This window comes from Plectropomus leopardus, chromosome 5, assembly GCF_026936395.1.
Source record: "Plectropomus leopardus strain MGB_pleo_1.0 chromosome 5, ASM2693639v1, whole genome shotgun sequence".
Lineage (NCBI taxonomy): Eukaryota > Metazoa > Chordata > Actinopteri > Perciformes > Serranidae > Plectropomus > Plectropomus leopardus.
Window position 1 is genome coordinate 33,622,929 of NC_142180.1, and position 13,445 is coordinate 33,636,373.

At 37.1% G+C, this 13,445-nt stretch overlaps 1 protein-coding gene across 6 annotated transcripts in view; it reads left to right on the forward strand.

Annotated features, from left to right (window-relative positions):
* The window catches only part of nhsa (Nance-Horan syndrome a (congenital cataracts and dental anomalies)), a 90,640-nt gene that overhangs the window by 60,204 nt on the left and 16,991 nt on the right, over nt 1-13,445 (forward strand). For 3 of the 6 annotated variants that reach the window (XM_042483697.2, XM_088078016.1, XM_088078018.1), the window contains exons 2-4: nt 8,123-8,275; nt 9,883-10,016; nt 10,960-11,022. In XM_042483697.2, the coding sequence (XP_042339631.2) occupies nt 8,123-8,275; nt 9,883-10,016; nt 10,960-11,022 (350 nt within the window). Of the gene's footprint in view, nt 1-8,122; nt 8,276-9,882; nt 10,017-10,657; nt 10,709-10,959; nt 11,023-13,445 lie in introns of all 6 variants that reach the window. The other 3 variants (XM_088078013.1, XM_088078014.1, XM_088078015.1) reach the window with 3 other exon arrangements.

The window sequence follows — 13,445 nt, forward strand, 5'->3', positions numbered from 1 at the left end:
TTTGTAACTTTAAGCTGCTTTATTCAGTGTTTTTAGCTTTTTTGATCACCTGGTCTGTTTGTTGTGGAGAGGAAGAGACCTCTCTGGATAATTTGGCTCCTGGTGAAAATTTCCTGAACGATGAACTGAAGGAATTCAAAACCAAAGTTTTAACTGTTTCAAATATGCAAATCCTCACTGCTAGATGCCACTAAATCTCCCTGAATCTTGCACGCTGTTCCTTTAATCTAACACAATAACTCACGTCTCGCAGCAGACTGAGCGCACTCACCTGTCTTCCTGTCTGTGAAGTTCAGGAAAGGTTTGTCTTATCAAAGCGTGACCTAATCAGCGACTGACGGCTGTGTTTTCCCAGGCCGCTGGCAAATTGTAGGTGTGTGAGAGTGTGAGTGCGGGTGTGAGGAGGTTTGTCTTGGATCCTGTCTGGGCCAGTGCTGAGTAAATTACAAGGCAGAGGGAGTCTGAGGATGGAGGCTTTCATCCCCCCTGCTCTTGGCCTGCAGGCCTGCTGGCTCGGCTGATAGCGCTGAGGTTACTGGGAGATGATCCCGCTGCAGATGAAGAGGGGGAGGAGAGATTGATAGGCTGTGTCAGGGTGATATAGTGCTGGATCTCGCCTTTCCGGGAAAGTTCACAGGATGATTCTGGGTGAAAATAAGTGAAGACGACGGAGAATAAAGACTCTACAGAGGAAAAGAACATAGAAAAATCTAGAAAAGTGCCGGACTTTGTTAGAGTTTTTGCAAAAAGTTTTGTTTTTCTTCTCACCTGAGGCCGTGTGGCTCATTTGGCTCAGTGTGAAGATCGCTCAGCTGCATGTGAAAGAAAGAAAAAGCTGCCAAGAGGTCAATGAAACGACTAAAAGCTGATGTGTTTTCTTTTGCCCTCGTGTGCGGTAACAGCTGACCACTTCTCCCCCGTTAAAGGGTTTCCCCATCTGGACTTCTGACCCCCCGAAAACCTCTTTAACCCTTTAACAGGCATTGTAACCACACGCTTGACATGTTTTTTTGTGATCAGACTGCTGCACCAAAAATTTAGCTAAAGCTATTTTGGCTATTTTCCCTCATTGATTTGTGTGTGTATGATGATTAAATTCAGATATCGATGTTCAGATGCTGCTGAGGGAAAGTTGCTCTTCTTCTCTCGACTTTAAATGACATTGAAAGTTGAAACCAGAAAAAAAAATAATTTCATTATTTTCATCCTCTAATGATTTAATTTTTGTTGAATGATGCAAACTTGATAGTATGATGTATTCTTATTTTACCTGGGAAAAGGTGTGTGACCGCTTGGTTGAGTTGCCCAAATATGATAAACAGAAGCTGACGCTGTCTTTACTTTACCAAGAGATCATAATACTAATTGCTCATTTCCGTCTACATTTAGTTATATTTGTTTGGCAGTATATAAAGCCATTTACACTTTACCGAAAGGGATGGTTTGGTTTGGTTTTGTTTTGTTTTGTTTTGTTTTGTTTTGTTTTGTTTTGTTTTGTTTTGTTTTGTTTTATTTCATTTTATTTAATTTTATTTCATTTAATTTTGTCGGATTTTATTTTATTTCATTTTATCAGATTTTAATAATATTATTTTATTTTGTTTTCTGTGGACCTTTCTCTGAACCTTGATTAAGTTTTGAATTAAATTGAAAAATTGAATTTATTTAGAAAAGTAAACTTGACTATCTGTATTTTTACCACATTTTATACAGATTTTGTTACTTGGTTTATTATTTGTATGTATTTAGTTTTTCTTTATTTATTTATTTTATGAAGTTACTTTTTTTTAAAAAGATTTCTATTATATTAAATAAACTTTTGCAATTTTAAAAAGGAATTATATGGAGAGATTTGTTTTCTTAATAATCTGATGCACTTAGTTAAGATATTCTAATGTTGAAGTGTTTTTCTATAAAGGAAAATGCAACTTTTGTCACACAAATTAGAAAAAAAATTTGTTAGTTCATGTTATAATTACCCAAACTGGGCAACTCGACCGGCTGGTTGAGTTGTGTATCCGCTGTCTGAGGTCACTGGGTCACTGAAAAACAACCTAAAATCTGCTAAATGTGGAGTCAGGAACATAATTTTAAAACATTTTTTTTGCAAATGTGGGCTGTTTCTTAGTGCGCCTGTTAAAGGGTTAAAAGCTGCGGATGCTTTGACGTTCATGTGCAGCCTCACCGGACTGAAAGTCGCAGATTTCTTTGTGAAGAGCTGATGTGTTTTTAAGCCGCTTGAAGACAAAAACAGGGAAAGTGAAATGGAGTTTGGCACAGTCTGTGTCCTAGTTGTTGTTATTGTTGTCAAATGGGTTTTTAGTTTTCGGGTGACGTTGCAGGCGTCGGCCCGGGGCCAACAGTTCATATCTCAGCAGGGAGGCTGGGGGGGCAGAGGCGGACTAACAGCGTCAGAGGGCTCATTTCTCCCAACACGTCGCTGGTCACTCACTCGTCTCACCACAGTTCACAGCAGAAATTCACCGAAATCTGTCATGCTGAATAATGTAGGACTGTGTTGCATTGTTTATTGCCACACACATATTAAACACACACACATTCGGGTCATGAATCAGAGGAAACACCCAGTGAATGAAATGAAAGACGGTAGATTGAGATCGCTCTGAGCTAATTATGTAGATACGCAGCGGTTAGTGAAACTTGGCTTTGTTTGTTTTAAGGCTTATCAGGCACATTTCCAAACTTTGCTCACAGTCAGAGTAGCTGTTTGTGTTTGGTTTTCAGTCTTAAAGCTAAATGAATTTTACAGAACTATCTCCTGGTTCTAGTTACATAATTAGCTCCCAAACATCAGTGATTTAAATCTGCAAAAAGCTTCCTTCCAAAAATGATGCACTATTCCTTTAATAACAATGTTTTCCTAACACAATACATTTTTAATTACAGTTTACTGTAATTAATTATAACTAACATTGAAGGAATACTTCACCCCCCAACTGACCATTTATCAGTCAATCACCCCATGTTTTATTGATTAAGAAAGATCACTGTTTTTCTCTCTGAACGAAGAATCCAAAAACAAACATGTAAAAATGTCGGCTGTTGTGATTTGAAATGAACTATTAAAATGTTTATTTCTAGCTGACAGAAAAATAACACGATGCCTTGTTGATGCGTCATGAGTATTGTAAACAGAGGACCAAATATCCTCAGTTATTATCGCCCAAACTTCGGGGGCAAAAACATGCTGATTTTATTCATTCATTTTAAGGAATTCTTCACCTACAAAATAAAAATCTGTTTATCGGTTATTCTCACCATTTTACACTGAATTAAAGGAGAAAACTTAGTTTTTCTCTGTGCCTTCACTGTGAATGAAGAATCCAAAAATGAAGAAAATTATTGATGAATTGAAGTCATTGGGGTCCACGTTAACCATTAAAACACCAATTTACAAACTCTTACATAACTCATGCAGTTTAATCCAGGTCTCTCTATCCAGTCCAGCGATTTTAACTTCCTAAAAGAAAACTAAAAACTAAACTCACAGTGAAATTTCCATATTGTCCCTTCAAAGTCGAGTCCATGGACAAAAAAGTCATTTTAACTTGAAGACGGTATCTTCTGGTCTGCTACTTCCTCTAACTTCGTTTGTGTCATTGTGTGACTTTGGTGGATCCGAACTAACCGTTTCAATCATTAAAATCACACAATAACACAAACAAATTAACTAATCGAGGCTGCGGCAGACCAGCAGCGTGAAATTACTGTTTTCGTCAGAGTCTGGCTTTGAGAGAGCACAGATAAGTTTCACTTTGGGCTGAAAAATGAATTGAAATTTTATCGAAGTTGCAGTATGGCTCACTGCATTTTTCAAACTGCAGGAGGCGAAATAAGTGTCAAAATACTATTTTAGATTAGATGTTGTTGTGCTGCAGAGATGTCCTGGCATCTTAGACATCATATTCTATAGATGTTTTTTAAAGAAAATGTGAATAATTATCTAAACATTATCTTTCCCTGTCATATCGCCGTCACACATAGCGATTGCAATATCAGTCAGAATATTCCCAAATTTTTTTTCAAAATTGTTTAGTGTGAGTCCGACTTTTTGCTCAGGTTTGTCCCGTCATAAAGGGCTGTCTGTTTGGGAAGCACGAAGCATACGACTGAATAACTGAGAGTCGTGTGAGAGTTTGTAAACAGATGCTTTGATATAGTTTTGCTATAGTTAAATTTGGACTCGTATGACTTTAATTCATCGAGAATTGTCTCTGTTTTTTGCTTTCTTCATTCAGGCATGTGAGAAAAGTTTTCTGCACAGTAAAACGTCACACAGAGTGAGTAATTGATATATGAATGTTCATTTTGGGGGTGAACTCTTCCTTTAACATAACTTTGTAAAAAGGTGACGATATGCTCATTTACCATAAAACAGTTTTGCTGAGAATCAGTAAACATTGACAGATTTGTTGCCTTTTCACAGCACAAAAACATTTGCATGCAGTGAAACATTTTTCCTTATAAAGCAGCGAGTAAATCTACTCCGTGACGAGTTCACCTTCAGCATCGGATCGAGCAGGAGACGGAGCACAGAGCCTGTTTTCAGGTCAGCAGGGTCGCCACGGAGGGCTTTCACATCACTCCGGGGTGTTTTTATGGAAAACGTCAAGTTGTCTCTGAGTAACAGATAAACATACCGACTCTCCTGGGGGACTTGTGCCGCTAAAAACAAACGCTCAACATGTGAAGCAGTTAGATGAGCAGCGGTGCGGCGCTCCTGACCTTTGGCTGCTGCCATCAGCAGTTGAGCTATGTCTTATTTGAGTGAAACAGACTGAAGTTGGCTTCTGGCTGCACTACAAAGCAAACTTGGAGCGTGCTCAGCCAAAGCTGTTTTCTGGCTGACATGCAGGTCAGACAGAGTGTGTTTCAGTTAAGCAGCCGGGTCAAGGACGAGCGCAGAAATGTCCGCCAGGTAGCAGAAGACTGACAGATGTGTTTGTCTGCCAAAGCAAAGGCTTAGTGTTAATCCTGTAGGTTTTCTTTGGATTCTCCTACAGATGCGTAAGATTTTATCTCACGCCAACTGAGTCTTTCTTCATGCAGTTTATCATCTGACCACACTGTTGTTTTTATGCTGTCATTTCTTATTCTGAAAGACTTAACGCAGATTTGGGCTGATGAATTTGTGATGCTTCAGTATTTCAGCAGAGATTCTGACCTTGATCGGTCCGCCCATGTGCTTCGAGTTAATGGAGACAAGAGGAAGAGTGTGTGTGTGTGTGTGTGTGTGTGTGTGTGTGTGTGTGTGTGTGTGTGTGTGTGTGTGTGTGTGTGTGTGTGTGTGTGTGTGTGTGTGTGTGTGTGTGTGTGTACCTGAGTGTGGGAGAGTAGGGCATGTGTTTAATTTCTACAGGGTTCCCACAGTCATGGAAATCCTGGAAAAGTCATAGAGTTCATAAATGAAATTGTTCTCACTCTGAAATGTTGTGTTTTATGTAAAATCATCCAAATAAATTCACAATTTCTTTAGTAAATATAGACAAGGCAGCTTTAAAAATATATATTAAAAAAATAAATAAAACAAAACACAAAAAATGTAATAAAATATAAAGCAAATAAAACACAATAAAGGCTATAGATTTAAAATAAAAAAGATAAAGATATAAGATATAAAAGGTCAAATTAATTACTAAATGATTTACAAATTTTTAAATAAAAATCACCTGAACAAAATGATATATCTCTTTGAAAAAAATGGGAGGGAGGCATTGAACAACTTTATATTATATACTTTAAATGACCTGAAAATTAGTACAACAAAAAAGAAGAAAAATGGTATAAAAAAAATTTTTTTAAAAAGTGAAGAAAAATTGTTTAAAAAAAAAGTGAGATAGAGAAATAATAGTAATAACAATAAAGAAAAAATAAAATGGTTGGGGAAAGTGCTAAAAATATAAAGGTAATTAACTTTAATATATGTTATAATTATCTTCTAATAATGATTTTCTAATATTTCCTCTCTTTTTTCATTTTTTCCCCTCTTTGCTAAATTTCAGTTCATTTTCTTGTTAGCTTTTCCAAATTTCTTGCAATTTTCAGGACACCTCTTGCAAAGCTGCTCATTACCTTTAAAGCCATGTTTCCAAAATAAATCAAATTTGCTTCAGTTTCAGAAGTTTAAAGGCTTATGAAAGGCATCCGAATGTTACACTGTCAATGATCTCAATCCAGATTTTAAATGTTAACAGACATTTATTTACATAAAAAATGCAATATTTCACACGTGTACAGCTACTTTTAAACTTTCCCCCTCATCCGTGTCTGACATGTAATTTGAGAGCTGAGCGTCTCCTCTGTCACCTGAGGAGGTCCTGTGTGTGTGTGTGTGTGTGTGTGTGTGTGTGTGTGTGTGTGTGTGTGTGTGTGTGTGTGTGTGTGTGTGTGTGAGTGAGTGTGTGTGAGTGAGTGTGTGTGTGTGTGTGTGTGTGTGTGTGTGTGTGTCTCACAGCATCAGGTTGCATTGACACCCATTGTTTGGCTGTTTGGCTGCAGGTAATAGCGCTGCATTAGTAAACAGGCTTTTGTCCCATTAACATTCAGTCGGATTATTCTGCTTTTCTTTCTCATGTTTCGGCTCTAATGATTCAGATCCACCTCAGATCCTCAAACGTCTCGTGGCGCCACATTATTACCGTCATGGAAAGCTCGTTTGTCTGAATTCACCTTAATGACGGATCACCGCAAAAATGTCACAGTGGGACTTTTAAAGTCTCCTGTGCTGAGCTCAGCAGGCGGCACTGCGATGGAGGCAGTGTGTTTCCACTACATTCATTAACACACACACACACACACACACACACACACACACACACACACATCTGCACTGACACACGCGGGGCCTCGTTTATCAGCACAGATATTAAAGTGGTGATGTGAGCTCGGTCTGTGAGTGTTTCCCCTGATCATCAGACGCCGTCTGGTTACATTATACATTACATTTCCTGAGGAGCAAAGTGTGAGTTAAATATTAGATAAGATAAGATAATCCTTTATTAGTCGCACAGTGGGGAAATTTATAGTGTTACAGCAGCTAAGACGTACAAGGAAGTATAAGCAGCAAAAGAACAATACAATAGTAAAAAAAAATACAAATATACAAATATTAAAGTGTTAGATAACAAAAAACAAGGTGCCAAGTATGATAAAAAAAAATTAAAAAGGTGCAAAAACAGTAACATAAATAAAATAAAATTACAATGTGCCAACAAAAATGGTCTAAAAAACTAAGATATATAACTGTAGTCCTTTGGGAAAATGTTTTTAAACCTGAAAAAATGATAAAATTAAAAAAACAAAAAACAGCAGGACACCATAAAGACAACAACAGCTACAACAAAGACAGAAGAGGAGCCCTGTGAACTAACAGAAAACAGCAGGTTAGGTTTACTCCAGTTAAGTTTTTAATTTTATGCAAAAAGCACAAATTTCACTGGAAAATGCCTCATTTGTCTTCATAAATATAATGTTTCAGAATACTCGCAATGCAATAAGTAATTGTTTTACTGTAAGTAATCAACAGGGGAAGTTTCTTGATAACATCTGTCAGTAAATTTTTACCTGAATGTTTTATTTTTTGTCATATGGAATTTATAATACATATCTTTAAAGGCCATTTTCTCAAAATTAGTTTTTTTTCTTATACTCTGAGCCAGAAATCTCCACTTCAGTAGCTCTAACATAACACAAAATTATCCAGTTTTATTCCCGTCCTTTTTCATCGTGCATCCTGGTTTGTTCATAAATCGTTCACAGCTGCATTTATAGAAACTTTTACCCCTGAAAATTTGGCGATTTATGCAGTGATATAAAAGATACCCGAAATTCTGTCTGTGAAACCTTTGAAATGTATGTAAGCAAAATTTAAAAAAAAAAAAAAAAAAAAGAATTTTAGACCTTTTTTTAGAGAATTTTTTTTCTGTGAATGTGTGCAAATTGTGCATATTTAACTATACGATACCTGTAATGCAAAATAATAATAATAATAATAATAATAATAATAATCTTGGGAAGTTTCTTGGTGGTAGTTATTAGTTAAAAATGTGACCTGACTCCCCTGCAGCGTTGTTGTCTGACCTGCTGCGTCTCTCTCTGACAGCGGTATCAAACCTGGATGTGGAGAGTAAGCTGACGGCACATTACCAAGCTCCCTGGCACCAGCAGAGGAACGTGTTCCACCCCTCCACACGGCCAGCATGTGTAGTCGACCTCCACAGGCAAGCCAACCTCAGCCTGTGGGCCCTGCACCGAGGTGAGGCCCCTGTGACGCTCAGTCTGACCACAAACAGCTGCTCCAAGCTTTCGCTCCCTGTCTGTCCTTACCGATTAATCCACTCTCATTTTTTATCCGACATGTCATTTAAAAACATGTTCTTGTTTTCTTGTGTTATTTTAAGAGCCGCCTTTAGGAGTCATGTTCCCACCACAAAGGGATGCCTCTTATTATTATTCTTGTGTTGCTCTGCCGCCTAGTGGACATTTTTCTGCAACTGCACCCTGGTGGAAAGAGCTGAAGTGAACAGTGTGAATAGTTAGATGACATAATGTGTGAATATTTGTTTATCAAGTACAGCTGCAGTCGTGATGGAAGTGTATGATGGTCATTCCCATGCTTAATTATGGTTCATAAGTTGTTGCAGCAATTTTCGGGCTGTTACCTTTGCTGCATTTTTTTTACCAGCACCTTTTATACAAGAAATGCAGCCCAACAAAGAAAGAAAGATGTGCACCAAGTGCTTCAAATTAAAAGACATAGAAGGCATGACAACACAATGAACCTGCATGTAAAAATAGATTTTTAAAAAAAAGATGAGATCAGAATAAAATACATAAAATGCATCTTCACACGGATAAAACCCACTCGATAATACTAGTAAAAGTTTGATAAAAATAAGGATAAAAATAAAATGCATGAAAAAAGCTGTAACATAAAACCCATTCAGATAATATTTATACAAATAAAGCTAAAATGTAAAAGGCATAAAATTAGAATCGAGAAAATTTGTCAGAAATCCCTCCAAAACATCACATTAAGACAAAAAGACCTCAAGGAGCACTATAAAAATAATTTTGTGATTTGGTATCTAAAACTTTTGAATATTTCTGCAAGAATAACACTTTTTGGTGATTGGATAGCGAGCACTTCTGTTCTGAAAACTGCTCGGCTTTATTATCACACGCCACGCTGTCTGAACGCTCCGGGTTTCTCGTTTGTGGTTAGAAAGTTTTATGAGGCAGTCATTATCCTAAAGGTCACTATAGGTCACTTTATACAGTTTATATAAGTTCAAGTTTTTTAAAAAATGCTCTCACTAAAATGAAATGGCTAAGATGGGATCAAAAATATTTGCAAATGATAAAAATTCATTAAATCCACAAGAGTCTCAACTTTCTGGTCATATCCAATTTTTGTAATTCCAAACTGTTTGGCGACGCCAGAGTGCAGAAAAACGCAGGACAACTCAGTTTATTGAAATTATGATTGTTTAAGTACGAGCGTAGAAAGAAAAAAAATAGAAAAACAAATCTGGTTCAGTCAAAAAAATCAGCTCTTTAATATCATAAATCATGTCAAGTACACCAGCCAATCTGTGTCTTAAACACATCACTTGAAATCAAATAATTAAACGGGGACATTATTTAATCATGTTGAATATCATATTCAATTTAATCATGCTGTGCCACATTTTCAACAATTTTTAAATATTTGTGCTTTGTTTTAAATAATATTTATGCTCATTTTACATAATGTTCACACTCTTTTTGTTAAATAATATTCACAATAATCACTAAATTATTTTTAATTCATTTTTAATTAAGAAAGTGGGAAGTTTGCAAACACGTGGATTCTTGTTGCAGATCACCTGAGGAGACGATCCGGCAGCAGGGAGCGGAGAGTAACCATCTCGATCTCTGCGGTGCCCCCCATGCCCATGTACCCCTCCCCAAATATCGCCCAGAGGAAAGAAACGAGGAGCTCCAATCTGACAACGGTGAGACGACTCATATTAGTCAAGAGGAGCGTTAAAGTTACAGTTTCAGATGTTCATATTTAGTTAAAATATTTAGTTAAAAGATACATTAAAAAATAAAATTAGAAGGGGAATACAGTTACATATAAGTGGGTTTTTACATAAAGTACTGGCTCATGGTTGCACTATATGAACAAATTACTTACATTACTTTTTGTTTGAGAACATATGAAAAGTGCATGAGAGCAGTCTGATGTAAATATGTCCTGAAATCAGTCTTTGATGCAAGAATGAACATGTAATTTTGCATATTAGGCTCCTTTTAATCCGATTTTTAGGAAGTCAGGGAATCAGTCAGTACAATGAAAAGATCAACAGGCATTTAATCTTTTACCGCACTGAATCAACAGACTGACATTTCATTATTAAATCAACATTTAGTTATTTGTGACCATATTAAATTATAATTTACAATAATCAAATTGTCAAAACATGGCACACAGTTCCTCCTTTGAGATGTTATTTTGCCAGTCAAGCACATAATAAAATTCATGCTATTTAACACTATAACTGCATTTTATGAGTGTGTATGTTTTTTATAAGTTTATTTTTTTTTATTTTTAATTTTTGAAGTAAAAATCATATTTTTTCCTCCTACCAAGCAGCCAGAGAGACTTGCTAGAGATGCAACAACACAGTTAGCACAAACACAGGTAAACACAACAGACCGTGTCTCCAGTGTGTGTCATGTGGTCTGTGTCTCATTTTACAGCCCTGAATTTATATTTATGTTTTATCACCTTGAGAATAAGGACGTTTTTTTTGTTTTCATCTCATCGACCTCTCCAAGTTTATCCCGGTATTATTGTCCTTTCTGTGTCCACGTGTTTGTTTTGTTGAATATGTCCATGTTCACTCATGTCATTTGCTTGTTGTCCTGTTTTGTTTTTGTCCCGTACTTCAGTTTGAATCCACCCGCTCCTCCTCCCCCACCGAATGTTGCCGATTCTCTCCCTGGAGCAGAAAGGTAGTGGTTCCTCCCTCCCTCCCCCCCTCCCGGCTCCTGCGTGCTCCTTCTAAAACTTTATTTCACAACTTCTTACCTGTTCGTGTTTGTTTCACTCTTAATTAACATAACTAGTCTCTTTCTAATGCATGCCATCTTAACGCAGCTTTTCTCCGGCAGTCGTTTGCATCCTGCTCCAACCAGTTAGGAACACGAAACTCGGTGTTCGTACGGTCATGAAAAACCTGAAAAAGTCATTTTTTCCAGGCCTGGAAAAGTTTTGGAAAACTACATATACCCTGAAAGTTTTGGAAAAGTCATGGGATTTGTTTCACGAATCTGTAAAATAAACACAATGTATTCAAGGATCAATTTTTGAAAGTTGAAAATCAATTCATAATTTCTGTTTTTACAGTTTGATAAATGGTGTAAATTTTTTGGTGATTTTTAATGAAAATTTAAAAATTTATTTTCTTTAAAAATTACCAAATATTTCAAATATGCCCAATATTTTTCTTGAAAAATACTACTACAAAAAACAAGAAAGAAAATATGGAAGCAGTGTGTATAATAATAATATAATACAAAATAAAAAAAAATGGAATATGAATTATACATTCATATAAAATAAATAATAATAAATAAAATTAAAAATGACTAAAAATAAAATAAATACAAAATACAGCCATTCAAATTTGTATGCCCCTCTCCTAAAGCCAAAATAAAACCATATTTCCCTCCCCAGTGATTAAAAATGATTTGACATGGCTCCCCCTTTTTGCACCACCCCCTCTTCGTTCATAAATAAAAAACAGTCCCTAAGTTATATTTAAAAAATCAGTTCTAATCCTGTTCTGAGTTCATTACTTTTAAAAATATTATATATTTAAAAACTATTATGTGGTGATGAAAAAGAACCGATAAGGACAATCAATGGTTGTTTCAGAGAATATAGGTCTTTAAAATTTGCCTTAAAGTCATGGAAAGTCCTGGAAATTTATTGGTAAAAATGTGTATGAATCCTGGAAACTGGAGGAGACTTTAAAGTTTGATCCTCACTGACACGTCACACATGTACACACTCAGACAGTCGTTGATGTGAAGGTCCGGGCTGTGCACTATGTGAGGAATGTGTGTGTGAGGGCCGCAGTCACGGCCGCCCGGCAGCCGGGGTTTCTCTAATGATAGGGTCGACTTCTCGAAGCTTGCGCCTGTGATTACCCATGATCCCTCTGTGCTGTGGTTTCCTCACTGCACCCATCCCTGAGAGGGCTGACATCCTCATGTTCCCTTTTTTTCACCAAATATATCGTGCTTGATGCCCGCTGTGAGAGCAAAAAGGAACCCAAACACCAAACACTGCCACTCCTTTTTTTCCCCTCTCATCCCGTACGTGTCCACTCGTCCTCCCTTTCCTGCAACGTCTCTTTCTTTCATCCTTCCTCTCCTAAAAAACGCCTCTCTGTTCTTGAGACAAATCAGCTGTAAATGCTCTCCTTTTGATTTTTTTTCGACTAGTTGGGAGAAGTTTCCAAGGAAACCGGTTTCTTTTGTGCCGGGGGTTTTTGTCGGGGTCTCATTGGTCTGCTGGGAACAGAGAGCACAAAGGCTCAAGAGCTGCCTTTAAATGGGGGTGGGAGGTTGTCGGGTTGTGGAGGTGGGAACCAGTTGAGCCTGAGAATCACTCCCAGTTTCACATGTAGGAATCTGAAGGTAAGAACTCAATAGCTTAAATTGATTTATCATTAAAGTCTAAAATAGGAGGGGATCTACAGTGTTTAAAAGTCTGCCGAGGCCTGTGGAAAAAGGATCTGGAGCTCTGGAGGAGGACTGTGCAGTGATTGATACTGAAGCTGCTGCTCAGAGGAATGCTGCCGCCAAGTATTTCCTCTCAAATATTTCCGGAGGCTCGTTATTACGCAGGGGGAGTCACTTTAGGTGCCACAGATAGTCGGAGCATGAGCTAAGAGTTCCCAGAGCAGCATGTTGTGAGTGGAAATGACTGTTTGTCACATTTCTGTGCAGAAGAATTAGTGTTTATCACGACATGTGCTGCACAGCGTGTGCCAGACGTTTTATTGGTCTGACATTTTTGCAAGCTTGGATACAGTCAGCGCTTTTAACTTTTTTTTACAGGTGTAACGATGTCTCCTGGTTTTAACACATACTTTATTTTTTATTTTTGCATGTACCTACTGAGTAGACTTTTGATTGATTCTTGTTCTTTCCATTTCTGTCTCTTTCTAAAGCATGCTTTTATTTCCGTAACTTAAAGGAAAACTTCACCCACAAAATGATCATTTGTATGTCAGTTTCTCACCCAGTGTCACGCTGAATTTGTGAAGAAATATTTGCTCCTGTTGCGTGTATCCACTTTGAATGAAGAATCCAAAAATGGAGAAAATTCTTGATATATTGGAGTCAATACATCAATTTACAAACTC